This window comes from Lampetra planeri, chromosome 8 (genome assembly GCF_965212315.1).
Source record: "Lampetra planeri chromosome 8, kcLamPlan1.2.h2, whole genome shotgun sequence".
Lineage (NCBI taxonomy): Eukaryota > Metazoa > Chordata > Hyperoartia > Petromyzontiformes > Petromyzontidae > Lampetra > Lampetra planeri.
Window position 1 is genome coordinate 15,465,209 of NC_136114.1, and position 20,552 is coordinate 15,485,760.

General features: G+C 48.0%; 1 protein-coding gene across 8 annotated transcripts in view; it reads right to left on the reverse strand.

Moving 5' to 3' along the window:
- LOC144720411 (deformed epidermal autoregulatory factor 1 homolog) overlaps window positions 1-20,288 on the reverse strand; it is a 52,172-nt gene extending 31,884 nt beyond the window's left edge. For all 8 annotated transcript variants that reach the window (XM_078597190.1, XM_078597187.1, XM_078597189.1 and 5 more), the window contains exons 1-5: window positions 20,004-20,288; window positions 15,311-15,396; window positions 8,261-8,390; window positions 7,367-7,513; window positions 6,708-6,847 (exon numbers count right to left, since the gene is read on the reverse strand). In XM_078597190.1, the coding sequence (XP_078453316.1) occupies window positions 6,708-6,847; window positions 7,367-7,513; window positions 8,261-8,390; window positions 15,311-15,396; window positions 20,004-20,079 (579 nt within the window). In that variant the 5' untranslated portion in view covers window positions 20,080-20,288. The remainder of the gene's footprint in view (window positions 1-6,707; window positions 6,848-7,366; window positions 7,514-8,260; window positions 8,391-15,310; window positions 15,397-20,003) is intronic.
- Between the last annotated feature and the right edge of the window lie 264 nt (window positions 20,289-20,552).

Below are 20,552 nucleotides of genomic sequence, written 5' to 3' on the forward strand. Positions count from 1 at the left end.
TGTGTCGCGATACGTCCAGGTGGTAACAATACAGAGACTTCAAATATTCTGGTTCACAGTTTTGGTTTGAGAACTCGGTTTAAAAAGAACATTATTTCTTTTCCAACGTCTAGTGTCAAATATATTTTAGTTCATTAAAAACCCACTTTCACATCTTGCTACAGATGTGGTTTTGATATATTTTCACAATTGGGCAGGCACGTGATGGGAGTTCACGGGCCATACCTCGAAAGTCATCTGCTAACGGACAGCACTGAAAAGCTCCGACTTGCTTCAATGCATCAGAAACGGCACGAAGTTGAGAACAAGGCAAACAAATCCACCGTGATAGCGTGCCACAGACTCACACGTGCCCCTACGCCGTTGCTAACACCAACACAGTATCCCTTGTGTTGGTAAATATGGCCCTGGCCACCGATTGGACCGCAGTGTCTGGGGGCAGGGGTGTGGGGGGTTGGAGTGGGCTCCTTGCCCACCCTGCTCATCACACTGGATTGCACCCGATTGCACGTGACAGCACGCTACTGTGGTTGAGCTTAGCACTCTCTGCTTTCATGGTAGTGTGGAATTAAACACGAAAGCTAAATTCCGGCAATCTGATCAGAGCAACATTTCCAAAAACAGCTTTGGGGGTAACGAAGCATGTTGGCACCAATCGGATTACCGGGCCCAAATGGAAAATCCCAAGCGCCAACACTTTCATAAACCATAATTTAATAAAAGGGATGAAAATCTGTTTGGCCTTTTCACTGTTTTGCTTCCTTGGTACGCTGGCCAAGCGGGCAGCTTCGCGTGCGCCCGGTCACCCCGCTCGCCGCCGCTCCCGTGAAGCAACAACGAGGAGCGGCGTGCGCGGGGGGCAACGCGTGCCGCCCGTGCGGTACCGACGGCCGCAGCGGCAGGGGGGGTCCGTCCGGCAAGATTTTACAGCGGCGGAGGAATTACGGCTTGACCCTGGCGCCGGCGCGCCGTGAGCAAGGCGCCGGATTTGATTGGCGGACACGACTCCTGCAAATGCCGCAGGAACTGGCTGGACAGCCGAGGGTGGGAGGCCGCCTCAACCTCAACCGTGCCGGCAGGAAAACAGCAACGAGCCGAGGATTCGTGAGGTACGAACAGTATCCGACTACCCACAGCACGCAATGGAAAACATGCACGCAACGCAATCGTCGATGACACTACGACCCTCAAAGGGGAAACATGCAACGGGGGACGCTTCGGGCAAAGGCCCTGCTCAACGAAGGGCCGTTGCCCAAAACGTCGCCTGACCTACCCCCATCTCTCTCTCTGGCCCCCCCTCTCTCTATTTAAGGCCTCGACATAGAGGTGTTGTGTCTCTGTGTGTCTATGTGTGTGTCTCTCTCTGCTTGTGTGTCTGTCTGTGTGTCTTCGTGTCTGTGTTTTGTCTCTCTGTCAAATTTAGCAATCTTTGGAAGAACGTAATCAACCAGGTAGGGTGTTGACTGTTGTGTTAGCCAACTCTCTGTGTTGTATTGCATTGTATTTCTAAGTTTACTAGGTTTGATTTCTACCTGATGACGATTGCTTGTGTTGTAATCGAAACGTCGTCTTCCATTATTTCATTTATTTTCTTTCTACGTGACTTTACCGAAAGAACCAAAGAGTAATTCCTGCAGTCACGAAAGCTTCAAATCAAGTTTCTCCTACTCTACTCGTTTGCCTTTCACGGCCACAGAGCTGTAGACGAACGCGTTGAGTTCTTGTTATTTGTGTTTGTGCGCCACTGCCGACGCTCTATCGCAAACAATAAAGTTTAACCCGCGGCATGGAACTCTCTTTACACCGTCCCAGTCCCCACGGGTTCCATTCATTGTCAAGTGTCCGGGTTGCAATTCAACGACATGATTGATTTCGATCTTGTTTTAAGGTCTTTTTTGTATTGTTTATGTTATAATATCGAGCAATTATGTACGCTCAAGTAGCCAAAATGCAACATTATTTGTATAACATCTCTATAAATCATAAAATATTTGATTCTCGCACGCACAATACAGTATTCCAAGCGTGTATCAGTGAGCGTTAGAATCGGTGTTAATCGACGAGCCCATGAATCATTGGCTGCCTACAAGGCACTGCATAAATACTCGCACAGTTGACACACTCGTTTAAAGGAAGAAATGCAGAAGCCTGTTCTTCGATAAGAGAAAATAAAAGCAAAAAAATTCCTGAAAAGACAGCCGCATTCATCACAACCGCGGTGTTAAAATGAGCGACCACAACGTGCACGGCCGTGTTTCCCCAGCAGCATAATGTATTACACGCAAGCGGGATGGCTCTTTACACACAAATTAGGTTAATCTGCATCTCAAGGGTGTGGTTATCGCAGGCAGCCTGATGTATTGTTGGCCAAGAGGGAAATAAGAGACAGAGCGATCTACCGATTAACTATGCGGGAGGCTGCCTGGATGACCGGGCAATCAGGAGAAAATTCACTCGATGGGCGTCTCGGATAAGACGCCATCAAGGTTGTAAAGGACCCACTGGCAAGCGGAGTGAGGACCAACAGAACGGACTCCTCTCCAACAGCAACTTCCCAGGAAGGGTGGTTCAGCAGTAGAGCGAGAGGCTCGCAATGGGAAGGTTGCGAGTTCACATCCTTGCAGGGTCGATATCCTTTGGAGAGAATACCCCCCTCCCCATGCCCGGCATAGGAATGTGTAATTTCCATCACAGGCTGAGGGCTGTTAACAGGAGATGAGCACCATTGCCTCAGCAGTGATGTGAGCACGGAACCTCTTGAACTTTTTGATGACGGTAAGAGGTCACCAACGGAACTGACACTTCACTCGGCACGTGCCAATTCGCAAAACCTTCAATGAATAGGAATTATAACTCTCATGATACATGTGTAGTGACATAGAATCGGTCACTTAGCAGCATAGCACTGGTTGCTGGCAGGGAAGGGGATCTGCAGCTACAGCAGCCCTGACTGACAGCAGGTCACGTGATGGACCAGAGAGGGATGTAGGGAAAAGGTCACGGAAGGGGCACACCGAGAACCCGCTCGATGTGCCCCTTCCGTGGCCGGGACGAAGCCAGGCCACGCTGACGGTGTAAGAGGGGCCCCGGGAGGGGACCTCGGGGCTGCCGTGTGGAGTGGGGGGGGGTCCCCGTCGCGTTGTTGCTGGAGTCTTCACCATCTCGGCGTCGCCAGTCAGAGGCAGTCTACCAGCTGTCCTGACTGGGAACTGTAGTTACCAAGTGTGAACTGTTAAGGTCGTTAATAAACAGAGTGTCTCCTACTTTCAGTGTCTCTGAGTCAGTCACTACACATGCATCGAACCTAGATTCTAAGAGTTGATTATTTGCAATGGATGTAAACCATGTGTAAATTACGTGTGGATGTTACATTTATGCTCATGGGGCGAACAAGACAATACAAACGAGACTGTACAAATGAAAAACGATGCACGTGTGGCAGTAAAAACAAGAAGAAAAATAACAACCGATTCTTCAAATGGCCCACATCCCTCAAGTAACACAAACCTTAACATGCATGCAGCACTGTGCAGGAGCACACGTGAAGCCACTTCCTCTGCCAATAACCCCACAATCATCGCAACAGAGTGAGAGTGCTGAAATCAACACAGGTGGCCCCATCATCGCTCCGTGTAATTGCCATTCATAATTGGCTACGCCCATCGGTAGCTTCACAATTAAGCATGGTTAGTCCAATTTGTGAGTCAGGGCCAATCCGGTCCAACAAACCCAGAGAAGTTGCAAAGCTTGCTAATGGGCAGTGATCGCACAGCCAGCACTAAACGCCGTACTCCGCGATATGCCGCTGTCTTTTTGGCAATTTTTTTAAATTGCTCCAAGAATAATGGTTTTACTGGCCTTGAAAGCCCTGACAAAGCATGTCAAGGCAAACCACATCAAGCGCTACCCCACGAAATAACGACATCGCACACATCACGACCGCCCGTCGTGTTCCAGCCACGCGCGACGAAGGAACAGACATTGCAGCTATGTGGCAAGAAATCAGCGGCCGTGCGCGCATCGAGGGCAGCGGCCCAATGCCAGCTGATCCTGTTTCAATATCTCGCAATCCAATGGCAGATTCATGTAAACGGTTGCTAATAAATACTCACAAATACTTTTCGGAGCTATGAGGCCACGATGTGTGGAGAATTCCTGCACCCATGCAGCAAAAGCCATAAGCTATCATTTTAAGCGGAGGCGGAATAGAGGCTGGTATCATCATCATCATTAGCCATGTGAGCTGGTATGTATTCTGGATCACAAGCAAGCGTGTAGGCAGGTATTTGGATTTGTGGGTGGAGTGGTGGCATAGTGGTTAGTGCAGTAAGCCATGAACCCAGGGCTAACATCAGTGGCAAGTGATATCAGAACCAGTGTTGATCTGCCCCACTTCACCAGGCAGCAGTAACTAGCAAAGTGAAATTCGGTCAAACAGTCCCCACCATCGACACGGCGTGTGGACACCATCGTCCAGCAGTGTGTTGACAAAGGGCTGTGGAACACCATTTTTATGTGGATAGGTAGCAGGCCAACTGAATGTCTAAGAGACAGTTATTGTGCAGCACAGTTGACACCGGAGCATGACGTTTCCTCGATGCCCAGCTGTGTCAGGTCTTTCCCTGTGCATGCCCTTGTGAAGCACTCGCGCAGTGCCACAATCTCCCCGCCACTCGATCCAACTCGGTTCAGCAACAGGCGCACCGCAAAATGACTGCAGTGGTGACGAACGCAAGCCTATTTTCATGCAGGTGAGTTTTCTTTTTTATTAAATTTCTGATAGCGGTGCATCGAGCCATATCTGAGCAAGCAACAGATGCAATTTCCTTCCCCGGACAAGATTAACTGCACCCACTCTCTTGGTCATAATTTGTACCGGTGACGCGACTCCAGATACCAGCGCATGTGCTCAGACACAGGTGTGCCTGGCTCATCGCTAATACGTGCAGTGTGTTGAAATTATTTATCCCATTTGTTATGGTACATGGTGGTGCAAAATTGGTCTCAATCGCGAATTCAAAGCCTCAAACACAGTGATTCGCTGCCGGTGTGCCGCGGTATTTTCGGGAATTATAGGCCAGGAAACAACTATGTTCCAGCTGTCCAGTGTCAGCGTTCCCAATGACGCTAACCATAACAACATCAGCCAACCAAACACTATCTTTACCCCTAGCCCTAACCAAACAAACAATCAGACACCAGTCCAAACACCAGGTCATATCATGGGAAGAAGAATACCTCACAATTCTAGATAAGTGGCGATAACTACATGTAAATGGAATAACTTGAGAGGTGTGGTTTCAAAATTCTGACAAAACCTGTGCCTTTTCACATCACGTGCAGACTTCCAGATTTCCCAGGACAGGAGACGATCCTAAGAGGTGGCAACCCTAGCAAGACCCCTTTTCACGTTTCGTTCACTTGTCTATTTCAGCATTCACAGTACAAGATGACAATTCCTGGAGTGTCTCTACTTCACAGCAGATGGCATATTCCTACATCCACAGGGGTTGAGTCCTAGGTCCAATCTTGTTCTCACTTCATATAAACAACCTGGGCAAATCATTATCCCATTCGGACATACACCTATTTCTGGAGGAAATGGCCCTCATTGTCTCCAGTAAATCTCTGGATGATCTCAGCTCCAAATTGCAGCAGGATTTCGACGGCGTTCAACATCACCCAGCTGCCCCTAAGCTCATACTCCACCGTAAGAAAACAACATTGATGGTGTTTTCCAGTAAATATAAACCCATCTCCACCCCATTGCAAATCATGTCCCTAGACTCGCAGAAAATTGAAATAGTTGTCATTTTTTACTCTAAAATGTATTTTCAAGCACATATTGAATAAGTCGCAAAAATGTGTAAAAAAATAAGATTGGCTTCCTCAAAGAAGCAAACATTGCATCCTGCCTCCCGTAACGTGAGACACAGTCAAGGCCACCGCACTCCCCATTTTGTGCGACCATGATGTCACCTACAGATCAGCCTCGGGACACGGTCCTCAATGCCCGGTACCCTTGTATCACTCAGCTCTCCGTTCTCCACTGGATGCCCCCGAAATAACGCACCACTGCGACTCGTATGTAAACACCAACTTACCTCCCCTCGACATCCGGAGACAGCTGGGCATCGGTCATCCTCAGTGCTCAAGAGAAAATCGGTGAGTTACCGACGTGAGCGTCTCACCCCCAGCCACCCTCGCGCTGCCTTAGAAGCTGCTCTCCCGTGCTTCTCTACGTGCCAAGAGTGAAATCACTCTTGGGTTAAAGAACATTTTTTGTTGCTGCTCCCTTTCATTGAAACGAGCTCGCTTCGTGTTTCCAGACAAAATTGCTCCCCTCGCCGGCCTATTCGCATTTTATACTTGATTTTAAATACCCATTTACTTGCACGTGTGTCTACCATGCTCTGCCAAACTCAGCATTTTATTTATTTATTGTTCCACATGTTCTGTAAAGCGTTGCCCGTGATTGTATACCTTCAAATGTTGAAGCACCAACCTTATGTTGAACACGGTTTATTCATGATTATTGTTCTGTATTATTATTTGCTATTAACGAGGTACAATCTCCCCTCAGGTATTATACACATATCGCTTGCAAAGCAGCCTGTTTACTGAACGCTACTTACCTGTGTCGCCAAATAAAACTGAACGGAACTGAAGGCCTCAGCCTGGCTCCTTGCCTAGTGAGTCCTACCCACCTGGATGAGGCATTGTAGGGGACGCCCGGCGTAGCGGATGCTGCGCTTCCAGTCCTTGCTGCTGGCGCGACCAGACATGGCCTCAAACTCGCTGGGAGTGTACCACATGGTGCCGTGCTTGATGCATTTCCCTCGCCCGCCTGCCAGGACAGGGTGTGAGATCGATACCAAGAGCAGGAGGAGGACGGTGACTGCTTTAACGGTGATGATGATCAGTGGCAATGTTGTAACAATGTCGCGTCAGACTGTACTTCTTTGCTCCTGCATCTAAGCACCACACCTTTACCAAATTGTATTATCCTTTGTGACGATTTAAGACTTCACACTCTTGAAACTTTATTTATATCAGAGCCCCATGGTGTATAATTATTCACTGAATTTCTCTGGCCCCTCTATCCATCTGCTCCGAATAAGGGCCACTAACCGGAACATCGCCTCTTACATAGGGCGGCGTTATTGACGGATGCGTCGCGTTTTTGTTATATACCCATGCGCACCGCTGCGAAGGTAGTCTCGCAAACGTTTGTTCAATGCCGAAGTGCGGTCAAAATAACCCCCTTGACCCACACGGCACAGGGAGGTCATCCTCATGCAACAGCGGATTGACAGAAAGGGCTGTGGCGCGGGCGTGCATCGCAAGTGATGACGGCGATGGTTACCGGAGCCCAGGCGGTTCTTGTAAAGCACGCCGCTGGTGTTGCGGCAGCGCACGGGCAGCTCGTTCTCGTAGGCCGACGTGTCCCAGCTGTACTTGGTGCCGTCCTTCTCGGGCTCGGGGGACAGCGGGGCCGAGGTGGGCTGGGAGCCTGGCGAGACGCAGACCGACGGGGACTGTTTACGTTCTGCGGTCTGTGGTCTGGATTTAAGCGACTAAAATGATTTGTTTTCCATCAATGGCGCAGTGATAACACTTGTGTGTCACAGCAACAACGGCCTAAATTAAACTCCCGACCCGGGCGCCGATCTGTGTGGAGTTTATACGTTCTCTCTTTCTTCTGCGTGGGTTCCTCCAGGTTCCCCGGCTTCCTCACATAGTGAAAACACACAATCATGGTGTAACTTGTGTTGGCCAAACATCACAATGCAAGACCTTCTTTAAAAAGAGTCTTCAGACTCAATGTGGCTCTCTTGGGGTAAATAGTTATTATTATAACACACAAAGGAATGGTGCAGGTCCTTCTCGAGCCTAGACTCGAATAAGGGTAGAAAGACGACAAAACGGGTGGCTTGGGAAGGAGCTCAGACTGTGTGGGCAGCGGAGGATGTGTGATGACGCGGCGGTGTTAAACTAGAAGCGACTTGGCTATCACAAATGATAGCCCAACAAAGTGGTTTATCACGTGTAAATTTATAGCAGCCGAATACTCTAAACGCATGTTTTTAAATGTGGAGGACCCGGACAAAAATCCACGCCACCACAGGGAGAGAGAGAGACGTGCAAACCCTAAATAAACAGGTTTCAGGGTCGGAATCGAACCGACGACCTCCTGCATACCAGACGAGGTAGTTAACATCTCCTAGCCACCGTGGCGAGCTGGAGGCGGGGAACCCACCCGAGACGAGGGCGGCGGTGGGCGGCTTGAGGCTCGTGGTCTCCACCAGGGTGCCGTCCGCGTGCACCACTATCAGCCTCGTCTTCTGCTGGGGCAGTGAGTCTCCGAGCTGCAGGCTGGTGCGGCCGTTCTGCACCCAGACCCGCAAGCACAGATCATCAACACAGGCCTCCTCAGGGCTCCGACTATTTGTTTCTTTAATTTAGTTATATTTAATATATTACAAACCTCTCCCCTCAATTTTATCCTGGTCTGGGTCAAGTCACGATCTCTCGCAGAGCTATGGAATCCCCAGTGGCATAGAACGGCCCACGGAAGCAGATATCACAGAGCTACCGCTGGGGGAAGCACTTTTCCAGGTACTCGGCCACCGAGAGGAATGTTCAATGCATGGCAGTCAAATTGATATTTTAAATTCTCAAGAGCTAGTATTTAGTCCATCTAATTCCAGAGCCAAAGTTTGCACGATGTTTTGTTCTGTGCATTAGTCACTGGTGACTGGGCCGTGACCATCAACTCACTGCACTTGGAAACCCGGTTTCGTCACAGGTGGCTGGGTGCCGTCCGCGTGCCAGATCTCAGCCCTACCAGCTCAGCGCTGACCCGATTAGCATGGCTGGCTATGTACAGTGCGAAAGAAGTTCAACATACATACATACACACACACCCCGACACGCCACACACCCCGACACGCCACACACCCCGACACGCCACACACCCCGACACGCCACACACCCCGACACGCCACACACCCCGACACGCCACACACCCCGACACGCCACACACCCCGACACGCCACACACCCCGACACGCCACACACCCCGACACGCCACACACCCCGACACGCCACACACCCCGACACGCCACACACCCCGACACGCCACACACCCCGACACGCCACACACCCCGACACGCCACACACCCCGACACGCCACACACCCCGACACGCCACACACCCCGACACGCCACACACCCCGACACGCCACACACCCCGACACGCCACACACCCCGACACGCCACACACCCCGACACGCCACACATCCGCTGTGCGGCCGTCCGTGAGCACGTGGGGCTATCGTTGGAAGGCACGAATTTCATCACGGAGTTTCATCCGGACAGGTTTGAATTCCCACATCTAATTTTTTTTTGGTTTTACCGACTAACCCATTGGCTCCACCGCTCGCGCGATTGGCACCGCCGCGATAGCGCAGAGACAGTGCCGAGGGCTCGCGCTCCCCGGGAGGGAGGGAGGGAGGCGTGACGAGCGCTCGGTGGGTGGCGGCGTGCGATGATTGTAGCGATAGATTTCCCGCATTGATTTTACCGGTGGGGGGGGGGGGGGGGACTTTGGATGTGAACAAAGTGACAATTTCTGCACGGGGACGACTGTGCAGGAGAGAGAAAAAAACGAGTTAAGAATGAGGTAAATAAATAAATAACCCACACACGAGTCGTGTAAAAATAATAATTAATCACTACACTGAAGCTAATTGCATTTAAAGTGCCTAATGGCTGACGAAGAGGACATTCGTTCACTTACTCCAGATGATATATTTAAATTCATCAGCGTTTTTAAAATGCCACCGATGGCTGAAGGTCTACTGCAAATGGCAGTGGCCTTGCGGTTATTGGAGAGGGCATTCGCATTCAAGAGCACAATTAACAAGCGGAGCGACGAAGGCCACATCAAATGAAATACTCTCGGGCAATTGAAGAAGTGAACAGATAAAAGCTGACCCGCCAATTGTTTTGTACTCTAAGAGTCGCAACCGTGCCTTCAAGTCTCTTTATAGGCGCGGAGTGTTCCTGAAGGGTGGGCGTAAGTGATGAGGTTGATTTTTATTCGTATGAATCCCGTTACTGCCCACACAACACTTTGAGGTTTGCTCACTTCTCTGCAGAGGAGATTCGCTACGTCCTCCCTGCAGTTTTGGTTGGGACTGCTGATTGAACCCTGAAGGTGATCTGATTAATTCACCCGTGGCCCCATCCACTGAGCCTCATGACTGCAAGTTCTGCGACACTGTAAATCTGCCACCTGCTGAACAATGACAAAACGAATATTTGGATTTGTATCAAACAAAACGGGAAGTGGAGCGGCGATGCAGTGGTTAGCGTCTTGTGCTATATTCCCGCACACCTCAATCTGATTTCCGGTAACGGCAAACGTCAGTGGTGACATCTGAACCAGTTTTCTGGGTGCCGCCTTCACCAACCCGCACCAACCAGCGTGGTGAAGTATGGTCAAACAACCCCTATGGCCGACACAGCACGGAGAGGCCTTAAAAAACGTGTGGTTGTAACGAAGGGTGATGCATATTTTTTATTATTTTGTCTGTAATGCAATACAAATGAGCTACATACAACGTGCACGTTATACAAATACAATATGTGGTTTATTCAAGTGGAGGCCGTGTTATAGAGCATTGCGTGGGTACCTTCAGAAGTATTCCGACCGCACTGCAATTCTACCGTCATTCTATCAGCAGCAGAGGAGTGACACATTTTAACTGGCTCTTTACTAATTACACGCATACGCAACATCGACGTGCAGTAACCTCTCCGTGGCACTGCTAGGCCCCACCAACATGGATTCTGTTAAAGTGCACTTAAAGTGGAATATGTTATGGTAATGTCGCGTCAGCCTGATGGCACGCCAGACGCCAGATAGACGTTGAATGGCTCGCATCAGTCAATTGGTTTCCGAGATACGGTGTGCTCTCATAATGCATAGAACCTTGAATTTATACAGCTTCTAAATGCGACCGCATCTCAAGAAGCTGCATACGTACATATACTGCCACTAAATGAGATTGAGTGGAAGAGGAGGGATATTATTTTTGAGATGAAGAGGAAAGTTAGGTAGGGAGCATGGCAATGGGGAAAATGAATTCTGTAATAAGACAAGAGGACCATTGTAATCGGTGCTGCATAGGCTGAAGAGAAGTGGATGTCTTAAATCCTGGATTCGAGCAAGGGGATGTAGGTGGCCATGTGGATGGCCAGAGCAAGGAAGATGTGGCCATTGTTTGACCATAATCACGGTGGTTAATGCGGACTTGCGAAGGTGGGTAGACAACAACACCTGTTTTAGATCTATACCCGTGGCCCATTCCAAGCACCGTCAAGGCCCAAACCCTGCCTGGCTCTCGAGGTCTAAGAAGATGCGTCGAATTCAGGGTTATTTACTCATAAGCTACCATTGCCATTACATTAACATCCTTTACAAACCCCGACCTTCAAACCGTGCACTTCACAATACAATGGACGTTGCTGTGTATTTATATTCCACGTGTGTATGTATACGGGTCTCTGCCATAATAATTTGGCCACCCACATAAATGTATCAGACAGCAATTTTCATATTGATGGTGTTATCACTCACATCGCGCACGTCTGGATGGCCAGATAACCAGCGGGCGCAATCACCCCGCCGAAAAAAAGGCAGCGCTCGTGATATTCTCACTGTTTATCCGAAGACATGCCACGGGACTTTCCGAGTGTGGACCCGAGTTAACCACAGATAGACATCGTGGCATTTCTCGTGCATATGTGGCCAACAATCATCGCGAAGTTCACACAGGAGAATGCCACTGCTGCGACAAAGCGATCTGGAAGGCCTCCCGCTGCAAGTCCACATGCACCTTCGAAATGCTACATATTAACATCACCCATGCAATGCCTTTGAGCCTACAAATGCTATAATGTCATATCCACTGACTTGACTACAAGGAGTGTGTCTCAAGCCGGGAATTCTTTATTGATGATATAAATTAACGGTTTTAAAATGTTTGGTCATAGGACACGGTCTGTCGAGACCCTTCAATACTATCAGCTTGTACACTTCTCTGATGAGTCCAGGTTTCAGTACTTCACGCAAGGAGGTTGCAACTGGGTGTGAAGACCAAACGGGTACCTCCAACCCCAATGTATTGTGCCCACGGTCAAGTATGGAGGTGTGAGTTTCATGCAATAGACCATGGATTTGGAGTGGCACAAAAAGCCTGTTACATAAATCCTATCGTGCACATGTGGGAACATCTGGATCAGGGATTAATTTCCACACCTCGAACATCACATCCAGAATACCTCTCACTTATTGCTGTGGCTACTACTAGTCATGTGCCTACCCCAGTATTATTACCAGCCACCTACAAAATATTCAGTGACAAATGCATTCCTGATGTGGACCATGAGCAGAGTACTGTAATGTGCCAAGCGTCATGGAAATGTTTTGGGGTTAAAGGCTACGCTGACACGTACAGGAGGGGAACCTGTCTCCCGTCCACTCGTTGATTCAATACCAAACAGGGCGGAGGCCCTTGCTTGGTGTTGCATGGGGTGGCCTGACCAAACGTCGTGGTAAATACAGGAATCGTTTCGGTTTTTATTTGTTAGTTTCTGGACCACAATAACATCTTCTCGTTTATGTGGGTGGCCAAATTTCATTACAGCACGGACCTGAAGTATTGGGTGTCATCAGTGGTCAAGCTGCTATAATTAACAGATTCTTAAAAATGTATTTCCGAGATCCCGCATGAGAAGCAAGTAAAGTGCTGGTTTGCTGCAAATATATAAACGTTTATCAACAAACACAACCTATTTACCTTTTATAACTCCATTCCACCTCCTGGTGCGTCAGTTGAATATTTGTCCACCCACCAATGTAGATAAGTACACCGCAGTTAGTCTACGACTGGCAGGTCACGTGTGGTGGGGCAAAGTGTGGGTACACCCACCTATTCCAAGATGTCTAGTCTGTGAGGAAGAGTAGACCACATAACCTGCCGAGTGGACGCCCTTCTGAGAAAGGGATCAAATGCACCATGCAGTGACCAAGGCCGCGATGCCGTTGGCACGTTCGTGCAGGCCACTCGGCGCGTTTGTGACTCAAATTCCACTGCGATCGGATACCGGTACCTTATTGGCACCAGGTAACAAATTCTAAAACCGGTTAGTGGTTCTTGTTTAACAACCCGAGCTCAAATGTCAGTCAAGTCTCCCCACGTTGCACACCAACTGTTGACTCAGCGGTGACAGTAAGTCATGCTGCAGCAAGTCAATTGGCGTAACGTACGTGTCGTGGTGAGGCAAAGTGTGAGTAATGCCAAACACTGCATTCTGTCCTGGGAATTCTGGCCAGCGCGATAGCACGGGACTGTGTGTTGGCCCTTTCCATTTTTAAATTACATTGCGTTATACACCCAGCACACACAAACACACGTAAAAGCCTGTACAAAGGTCAAACGTGTAAGCACCCTCCATATTGTCGCCAAAAAGTCCATGCGCTGCAGTTTCTACCCCCATTAGTGCGAGCAGCTGAGGGCACCCACCACAAGCTGCTCGCAGTGCACGGCCGCTTACAGCCAGAGCCGCTTTGTTATCAACGTCCATTCGGGTCGCAGGGGGAAAGTGACAGTGGCAGTGACTTGGAATGAACCGCTGCGCACGCGGCGTTAGAGCGAGTAACTTGCGGGTGGATACGGCGCCGTTGCTGCTGCGTGTGACCAGCGGCCACAGCATCAGATTAACCTGCTGACCCTGCCTGCTGACCCTGCCTGCTGACCCACTGAGCCCCAACCTGAGCATTGTAGAGTAACATTTTTTGCATATCAGTCTTGTTTAAATTTTAAAGAGCAATGCATTTGTCAAGTATGTGTTTCAATTAACTAAAAGGTCATTAATGCAGTGGCGACACAAGAACAATTAAGTAATCACTTTTCATTATACCCTCGCTGCATTCTCTTAAATAGAACATTGTTAGCGTTCTTGACTATAATTCGAGAGCCATGTCTGATTATGAAAACGAAGCACTTGATTAATTGAACATGTATTTTAAACAGGATGCACCACATAACACTCAAGAATGGAAGCCGAACAGTATGTATTTTTACATATTTTTTCCAGAAATTGGAAAGTCTCTTTCCATATCATGAACATCTGTCTCCCTGTCTCCATCTGTCTATCTCTCTGTATCCATGTCTGTGAATGTGCCTCTGCCCTTCTGTCTTCCCCTGTCTCTCTCTGTCTCTTTGTGTCTCACTGTATATATGTCTGCTTCTCTCCATCACCCTATGTCTCTCTCTCCTTTTGTCCTATCTCACTCTGTTTCCTTGTCACTCCTTCTGCCTCTAAGTCTTCCCGTCTTGGCGTATTACAACGTTTGTGAAAACCACACGCAGAAGCAAAGAGTGGCGGCCACTTAAATAAGAGAATTTGGGAACACACGGATTAGAGAGGCATTGTAGCGACATCGTACTGACTGTTACGTAAAGTAAGTGGAGCGCGCCTGAGAAATCGTCCCCCACAGAGACTGAGTGATGAAATGAGCGCACTTACCAGGAGCCAGAAGGATTGTTGCATCGCGAAACCATGAGGGTCGGTGCTGGCTTGGAGAGACCATCATCCAGCAGCAGATATATAATTATGGATGATGATGTTTATGATATACAGTACAAGCATGTAACTACTGCATGTCAAAAGTATTGTATTTGGGAGACCAATTTCCATATCGTATACAAGTGCCCAACGTGTCTGTATTTCTATTACTATTCACCATTGTTCAGCAAATATAAACACTGCAAGTCAAACAATACACTATATTCCCTTTGTGTTGATGCTTGAGGTTATGAAATAAGTTTTAACAATCTCGTCTTAAATTTAGTTAAAGTCTGCGACATGACCTGTTGCGTTCTATCGTTGTATACCCCATCTCACCAAGGCCTGCGCCTATCAAGCACCAGGGTCAAACGTGCGCTGCGTCGCGGTTCGCGTAATCGTGTGCCGAGTTTCATTCCACGGTACGTTAATACCCCACTTTTGTTCCCGAAAGGTGTTCGTCAACGGAGGTAAATTAATAATCAAGCGCTGTGGTGGCGTGCTTGACAGAACCTTGAATATCCTTTTTTCCTCATTAAAAAAAATATAGTTTGTGTAGGACATCCCATTTATTGACAACGGGGACCAAACATGTATGAGTCGAACATGTACGCGTCATTGATGCCGAAGTGGGGCGTGGGTCACCGCTGACGTAAATAGTTTAATACCCACCAGGATATGGTCAGACACCGCCGACACGGCTGAAGTGAAGACGTGGTCCGAAGGCATCGCGACACTGGCCACGCTCACCGAGCCCTCTGTGCAAGCGGGAGAAAGCAGTGCTCGTTAGCGCGACAACTTAGTAAGCTCAATCTTGATTTGAAGCTTTTGTGACTGCAGGAATCCATACTCTTAGGTTCTTTCGGTAAAGTCACGTAGGTAGAAATAAAATAAAATAAAACAAATCACGACGTTTCGATCGCAACACAAGCAATCTTCATCAGGTGGAACAACCACATCAAAAAAGAGAGCTGCCGTGCAAAGAGGTTATATAGGTAAGAACTTAGTAAGCTTCCCGCGATGTGGCAATGCCATGATGTATCGTGCGATGAACTGTAAGAAGCATGATAATCGCACTGCCCATTATCCAAAATATCGTTACATTGCAATTAATTCTGGTCGTTTTATTTGTATGAGATATTCTATCATACCTGTCAACCCCTTATCAGTGCCTACCTTATTACAGACCAATTCAGACCTTATTGGTCACCCTGTGCCCTTATAAATCTCAACGTTCATCCTACAAAGGGAGTAACAAATACACGCATTGTTTTTTTGCCTGTATTGAAACGGCTATACGCTATAAGGACCTGAAAACTCAATTTCTCTGTACGAGAATATGGCTAAACCGTATGGGTTGACTGGTATGTTTAATTTCCTGACGTCATATTTTTAACAACAAACTCGAGAATTCAAGTTGAATATAAATGATTAAATTATCAATTAAATTAATTCTTTGCTCACATTGTTTTTGGGGTAATTTATGGCATCGAAAATATACAATGTCATCATTTTTGTAGCTCATTTATTTGTTCAATAACTTTTGTGCAGCTGACAGAATATGCATTATTGATTGTAATGTTGAAATTATCAGAAGACCTATGAAAGGCTCTTCTTAAATGAACTACAGTTGAAGATGTTTTCAAGTAATCTTTATTTGTATAAAAAGTACAGTAAAGCACACAAACCTAAATTAACACAATATCACTATAATCATCATATAATTAAATTCCATATCACTTATTGCCAAAAAAATGATATCACAGCAACCCTTCAACGTAATAATAATAAATGGGAACCGGCACTGGCCTGCTTTCAGGTTTGTGTTACCTTTGTTGGAACTACCCCTCACCCGCATAGAAGCCATAACTATCCTCCCTTTGTCAATCTACTGCAGGGTGAAGCCCTCCCCACACTGTGGGTCACGGGGTTTTGTGTTATGTACTTCATCACGCTGGTCAAAGCTGTTTGGTGAAGGGGACACTCAGGACAGGTTCAGATATCGCGTGCCACTGATATTATTCACAATCATGAATCAAGCTGTGATAGCCAGGTTAGGACCCATTATAGCCATAACCCATTTTTTTTATTTTGAATAATACATGGTCTGAAGTAAAAATACAATGGCTATGCTATAAGGTTTTCAACCCGCCTTGTCATAACTGTCTTGTGGTAGTTTTGGATGCCACCTGCTGACGACATAAATGTAGCCCACCTTAACGCTCAGCGACGACAGTCCAAAGCAATCTTCCCAGTATCTCCTACCTCGCATCCCATTTCGACCCACTTTTAAGCGTGGCCACCTCGGTACGAAGGTGTAATTTCTCAGGCATAGAAGCTTCAGCAACCAGTGGCATTTCATTTTCTTGGTTCTTTCGGTAAAGTCACGTAGATAGAAAATACAAATAAAAGAAAAAAAGAATATAAGAACATATATAATAATTTATTTAGCTTTTATTATTTTTTCTTTATTAATTGTATTTTTAATAAATGTTATTCTTTTTTATTCATTTCTATCTACGTGACTTTACCGAAAGAACCAATAATATTAATTCCTGCATTCACGAAAGTTTTAAGTCAAAATTCAGTGGCATTTCATAACAGATATATGACAGTAGGTTGTGGTTAAGCATATACACTGGAGGTGCAGCGATGGCAGAGTGCAGCAAAATAATTCATATTGCTGTCATTGTATACTCTCCGCCTTCACCAAACCATACTGAACAGCGGCATTGCTTAGGCACGTTGTGGTCAAACACCCCCACGACGCTCAACATGAGGCCATCATCCAGCAATGGACAAGTACAATTACTGTAACATCAAGGATAAATCTCTCAAAACCTCTATCAACACCAGCTGGGGGACATTATTATGGCTCTGGAGAACCCACATTATATCATCCGAATTCACCTTTTGAACTGTTTGCACTCATGTTAACGGTGCTGCTTAAATCACTGCAGTTAAACTAGTTGGCCTGTGGCCACGTCTGGCAGTATTGCAAGTATGCTGCCTGCTGCTTACAGAGACCCACCCTTTCTCTATAGGCCCGCATTCCTGAATCAAAATTATATTATATAGCTGTCCCAGAGTTTTGGAACCTGTTATCATTAAGGGTTGTTTTAATCTGTTATTGTGGGATGCTTTTATGTTGTCTGCTGGCCAAGTCACCCTTGAAAATCAGATTATTAGCTCAATGGGATTTACTAGGGAAATACATTTCTAGAATTGAGGCCACTTACAGCCAGTTTCTTCCTCAAAAGGATCTGTGCACCTTTCCTTTTCAGGCCACGCCCTCGTCTGATTTAGGCCACGCCTCTAATGTTGTGCCCCGCCATTATTATTTAGGCCCCGCCTCTTTCAGGGTACAGTGATGAGGGTTGTGGAAGCCTGACTGCGCTTTGCAACTAAGAATAGATTTATCATTGGCGTTTACTTATCCTTCTTCAACGTCTTCACCGTCTATATAACGTCGTGAGAATTATTTTATTATGTTTTATTTTTATTATTTTATTATTTCCATTCTACGTGACTTTACCGAAAGAACCAAGAAGATGAACCTCGCGCAGTTGAGGTGCGCCCAATCGGGTAACTTTATGTCATTGGGAAGGGTAAAAGGGGCCGATGATGATTATTAAAAAACAAATTATTTGGTGATGCTGCTGCGTTGGAGGCCGTCCAAAAATGACGTCACGTGATTTTGACGAATTTTTGACCCCCCCCCCCTCGTCACACGGCGTCACAAAAAGTCAGACCCTCTCAGATATGACGTCATAAAGCTCTGCCCCCCCCAAACGATATTTCCATTTTTTAAAATAAAACATGCTTCAAATCACTTTAAACTATTGTCATTGTAGTGCGTATTTAATGTGGCGCTGCACTCTGATGTTGTAGGAGAAAACATTTATTAAAAAGGCGTTGGAAAGATGAAATTTTGCATAAAATTCACTTGAAAATATTCAACGTCTAACTAAAACTGCAGATGTTCAGAATATTATATTGAAATTCTCTTATAATTATAAAATATTAAAAGCTATTATAACTATAAAACAAATACTTGAAACATTGTAGTAGAACGAAGCAAAATGGAGAGTACAATTATAACAATCATATATTCATTCCACAGAATGAAAAGCCCTGGTATAATCATTAAATCAAAATGTTTAACAATCATTCAAAAAAATTACAAAATGTATGCTTCTCCATTCTTCCATGAAGAAGCATTTTGCTTCTCCATAATAAAAGGTGACCTCAGTACATTTAAATAACAAAAACATAATGAAAATTAATCACAGTTAGTGTTGTTATAACAATTATATTTCGATTTAAAGCTTTCGTGACTGCAGGGATTCATATTTTTGGTTCTTTCTACGTGACTTTACCGAAAGAACCAAGAAGAGCAATTCTATTGTTTATATTTATTTAAAGTTGCGCATTTTGATGTGACGTCACATTTCTCAAACCCCCCTCCCCCTCTCGTCACACATCGTCCCAAATGTCTGACCCCCCTCCCCCTCTAGGTGTGTGACATCATTTATGGACGGCCCCTTACAAGGAAAAAACATAGGTACAGAAGAAAACTACTGGACTTGTCAGAATGCTCTGAGCTGGGATACCTCATCGTTCAAAACTCCCTGCAGTTACATTTATGGCACTTGTGACTCATTGTGAACCCCTGCCCCTCCCCGTCCTCCCAGAACCCCCTTCCCCCTCTCCAACGTCTCCCTCCCCCTCGTCTCCCTCCCCCCACGTCTCCCCCCCCCTCGTCTCCCTCCCCCACGTCTCCCTCCCCCACGTTTCCCTCCCCCTCGTCTCCCTCCCCCCTCGTCTCCCTCCCCCACGTCTCCCTCCCCCACGTTTCCCTCCCCCACGTTTCCCTCCCCCACGTTTCCCTCCCCCTCGTCTCCCTCCCCCCACGTCTCCCCCCCCCTCGTCTCCCTCCCCCACGTCTCCCTCCCCCTCGTTTCCCTCCCCCTCGTCTCCCTCCCCCCTCGTCTCCCTCCCCCACGTCTCCCTCCCCCACGTCTCCCTCCCCCTCGTCTCCCTCCCCCCTTGTCTCCCTCCCCAACGTCTCCCTCCACCACGTTTCCCTCCCCCTCTTCTCCCTCCCCCCTCGTCTCCCTCCCCCACCTCTCCCTCCTCCACGTCTCCCTCCCCCACGTCTCCCTCCCCCTCGTTTCCCTCCCCCCTCGTCTCCCTCCCCCCTCGTCTCCCTCCCCCCTCGTCTCCCTCCCCCTCGTCTCCCTCCCCCCACGTCTCCCTCCCCCTCGTCTCCCTCCTCCCACGTCTCCCTCCCCCCACCACGTCTCCCTCCCCCCACCACATCTCCCTCCCCCTCGTCCCCAACCTTTCCGTCAACCCCTCCCACCTGGGAAATGCGTCGAGTGCGCATGCGCGTGCTCGTCCGCCATGACGCCGCCATCGCCATCTCCGTCCGAGTCCATGGGCGCTTGATTCGCCGAACCCTTGACGGCTGCAAAAAATTACCCGCGCCGCCGGATTATTTCTTCTCGCGGCACGGGGCGACCCTCGCTGTGATTTGCGTCGCGAAAAAAAATCCCTCTCGAGAATTTGCGAGGCGCTTCGGCATTCATCGGCGCGACGCCCGAAGCGCGGCGGACGCGCCCGAACAGAGTCGAAGCGCGTCCGGGCTGGTGACGTCACGCTCGCGGTGTGACGTCACCCGTTCGCGCCAAAACGCAGGGCGCGCGCCAGGGGGCGCTGTTGCCATAGAGAACGCGTAGGAGGGGGGCGGAGCAATGCGGGGGAAGCCCCTCCTCCCCACACCAAAGAACCCCCGTGTAGCCTTCACAGAGTGTTGGGGCAAGTGCTGTCAGCGAGCAGCAGCAGCACCCATGAAGGCCGGCACGACACTCGAGGGGGTGGGGGTAGCCAGCACCACGCCCGGCCGCCTTTG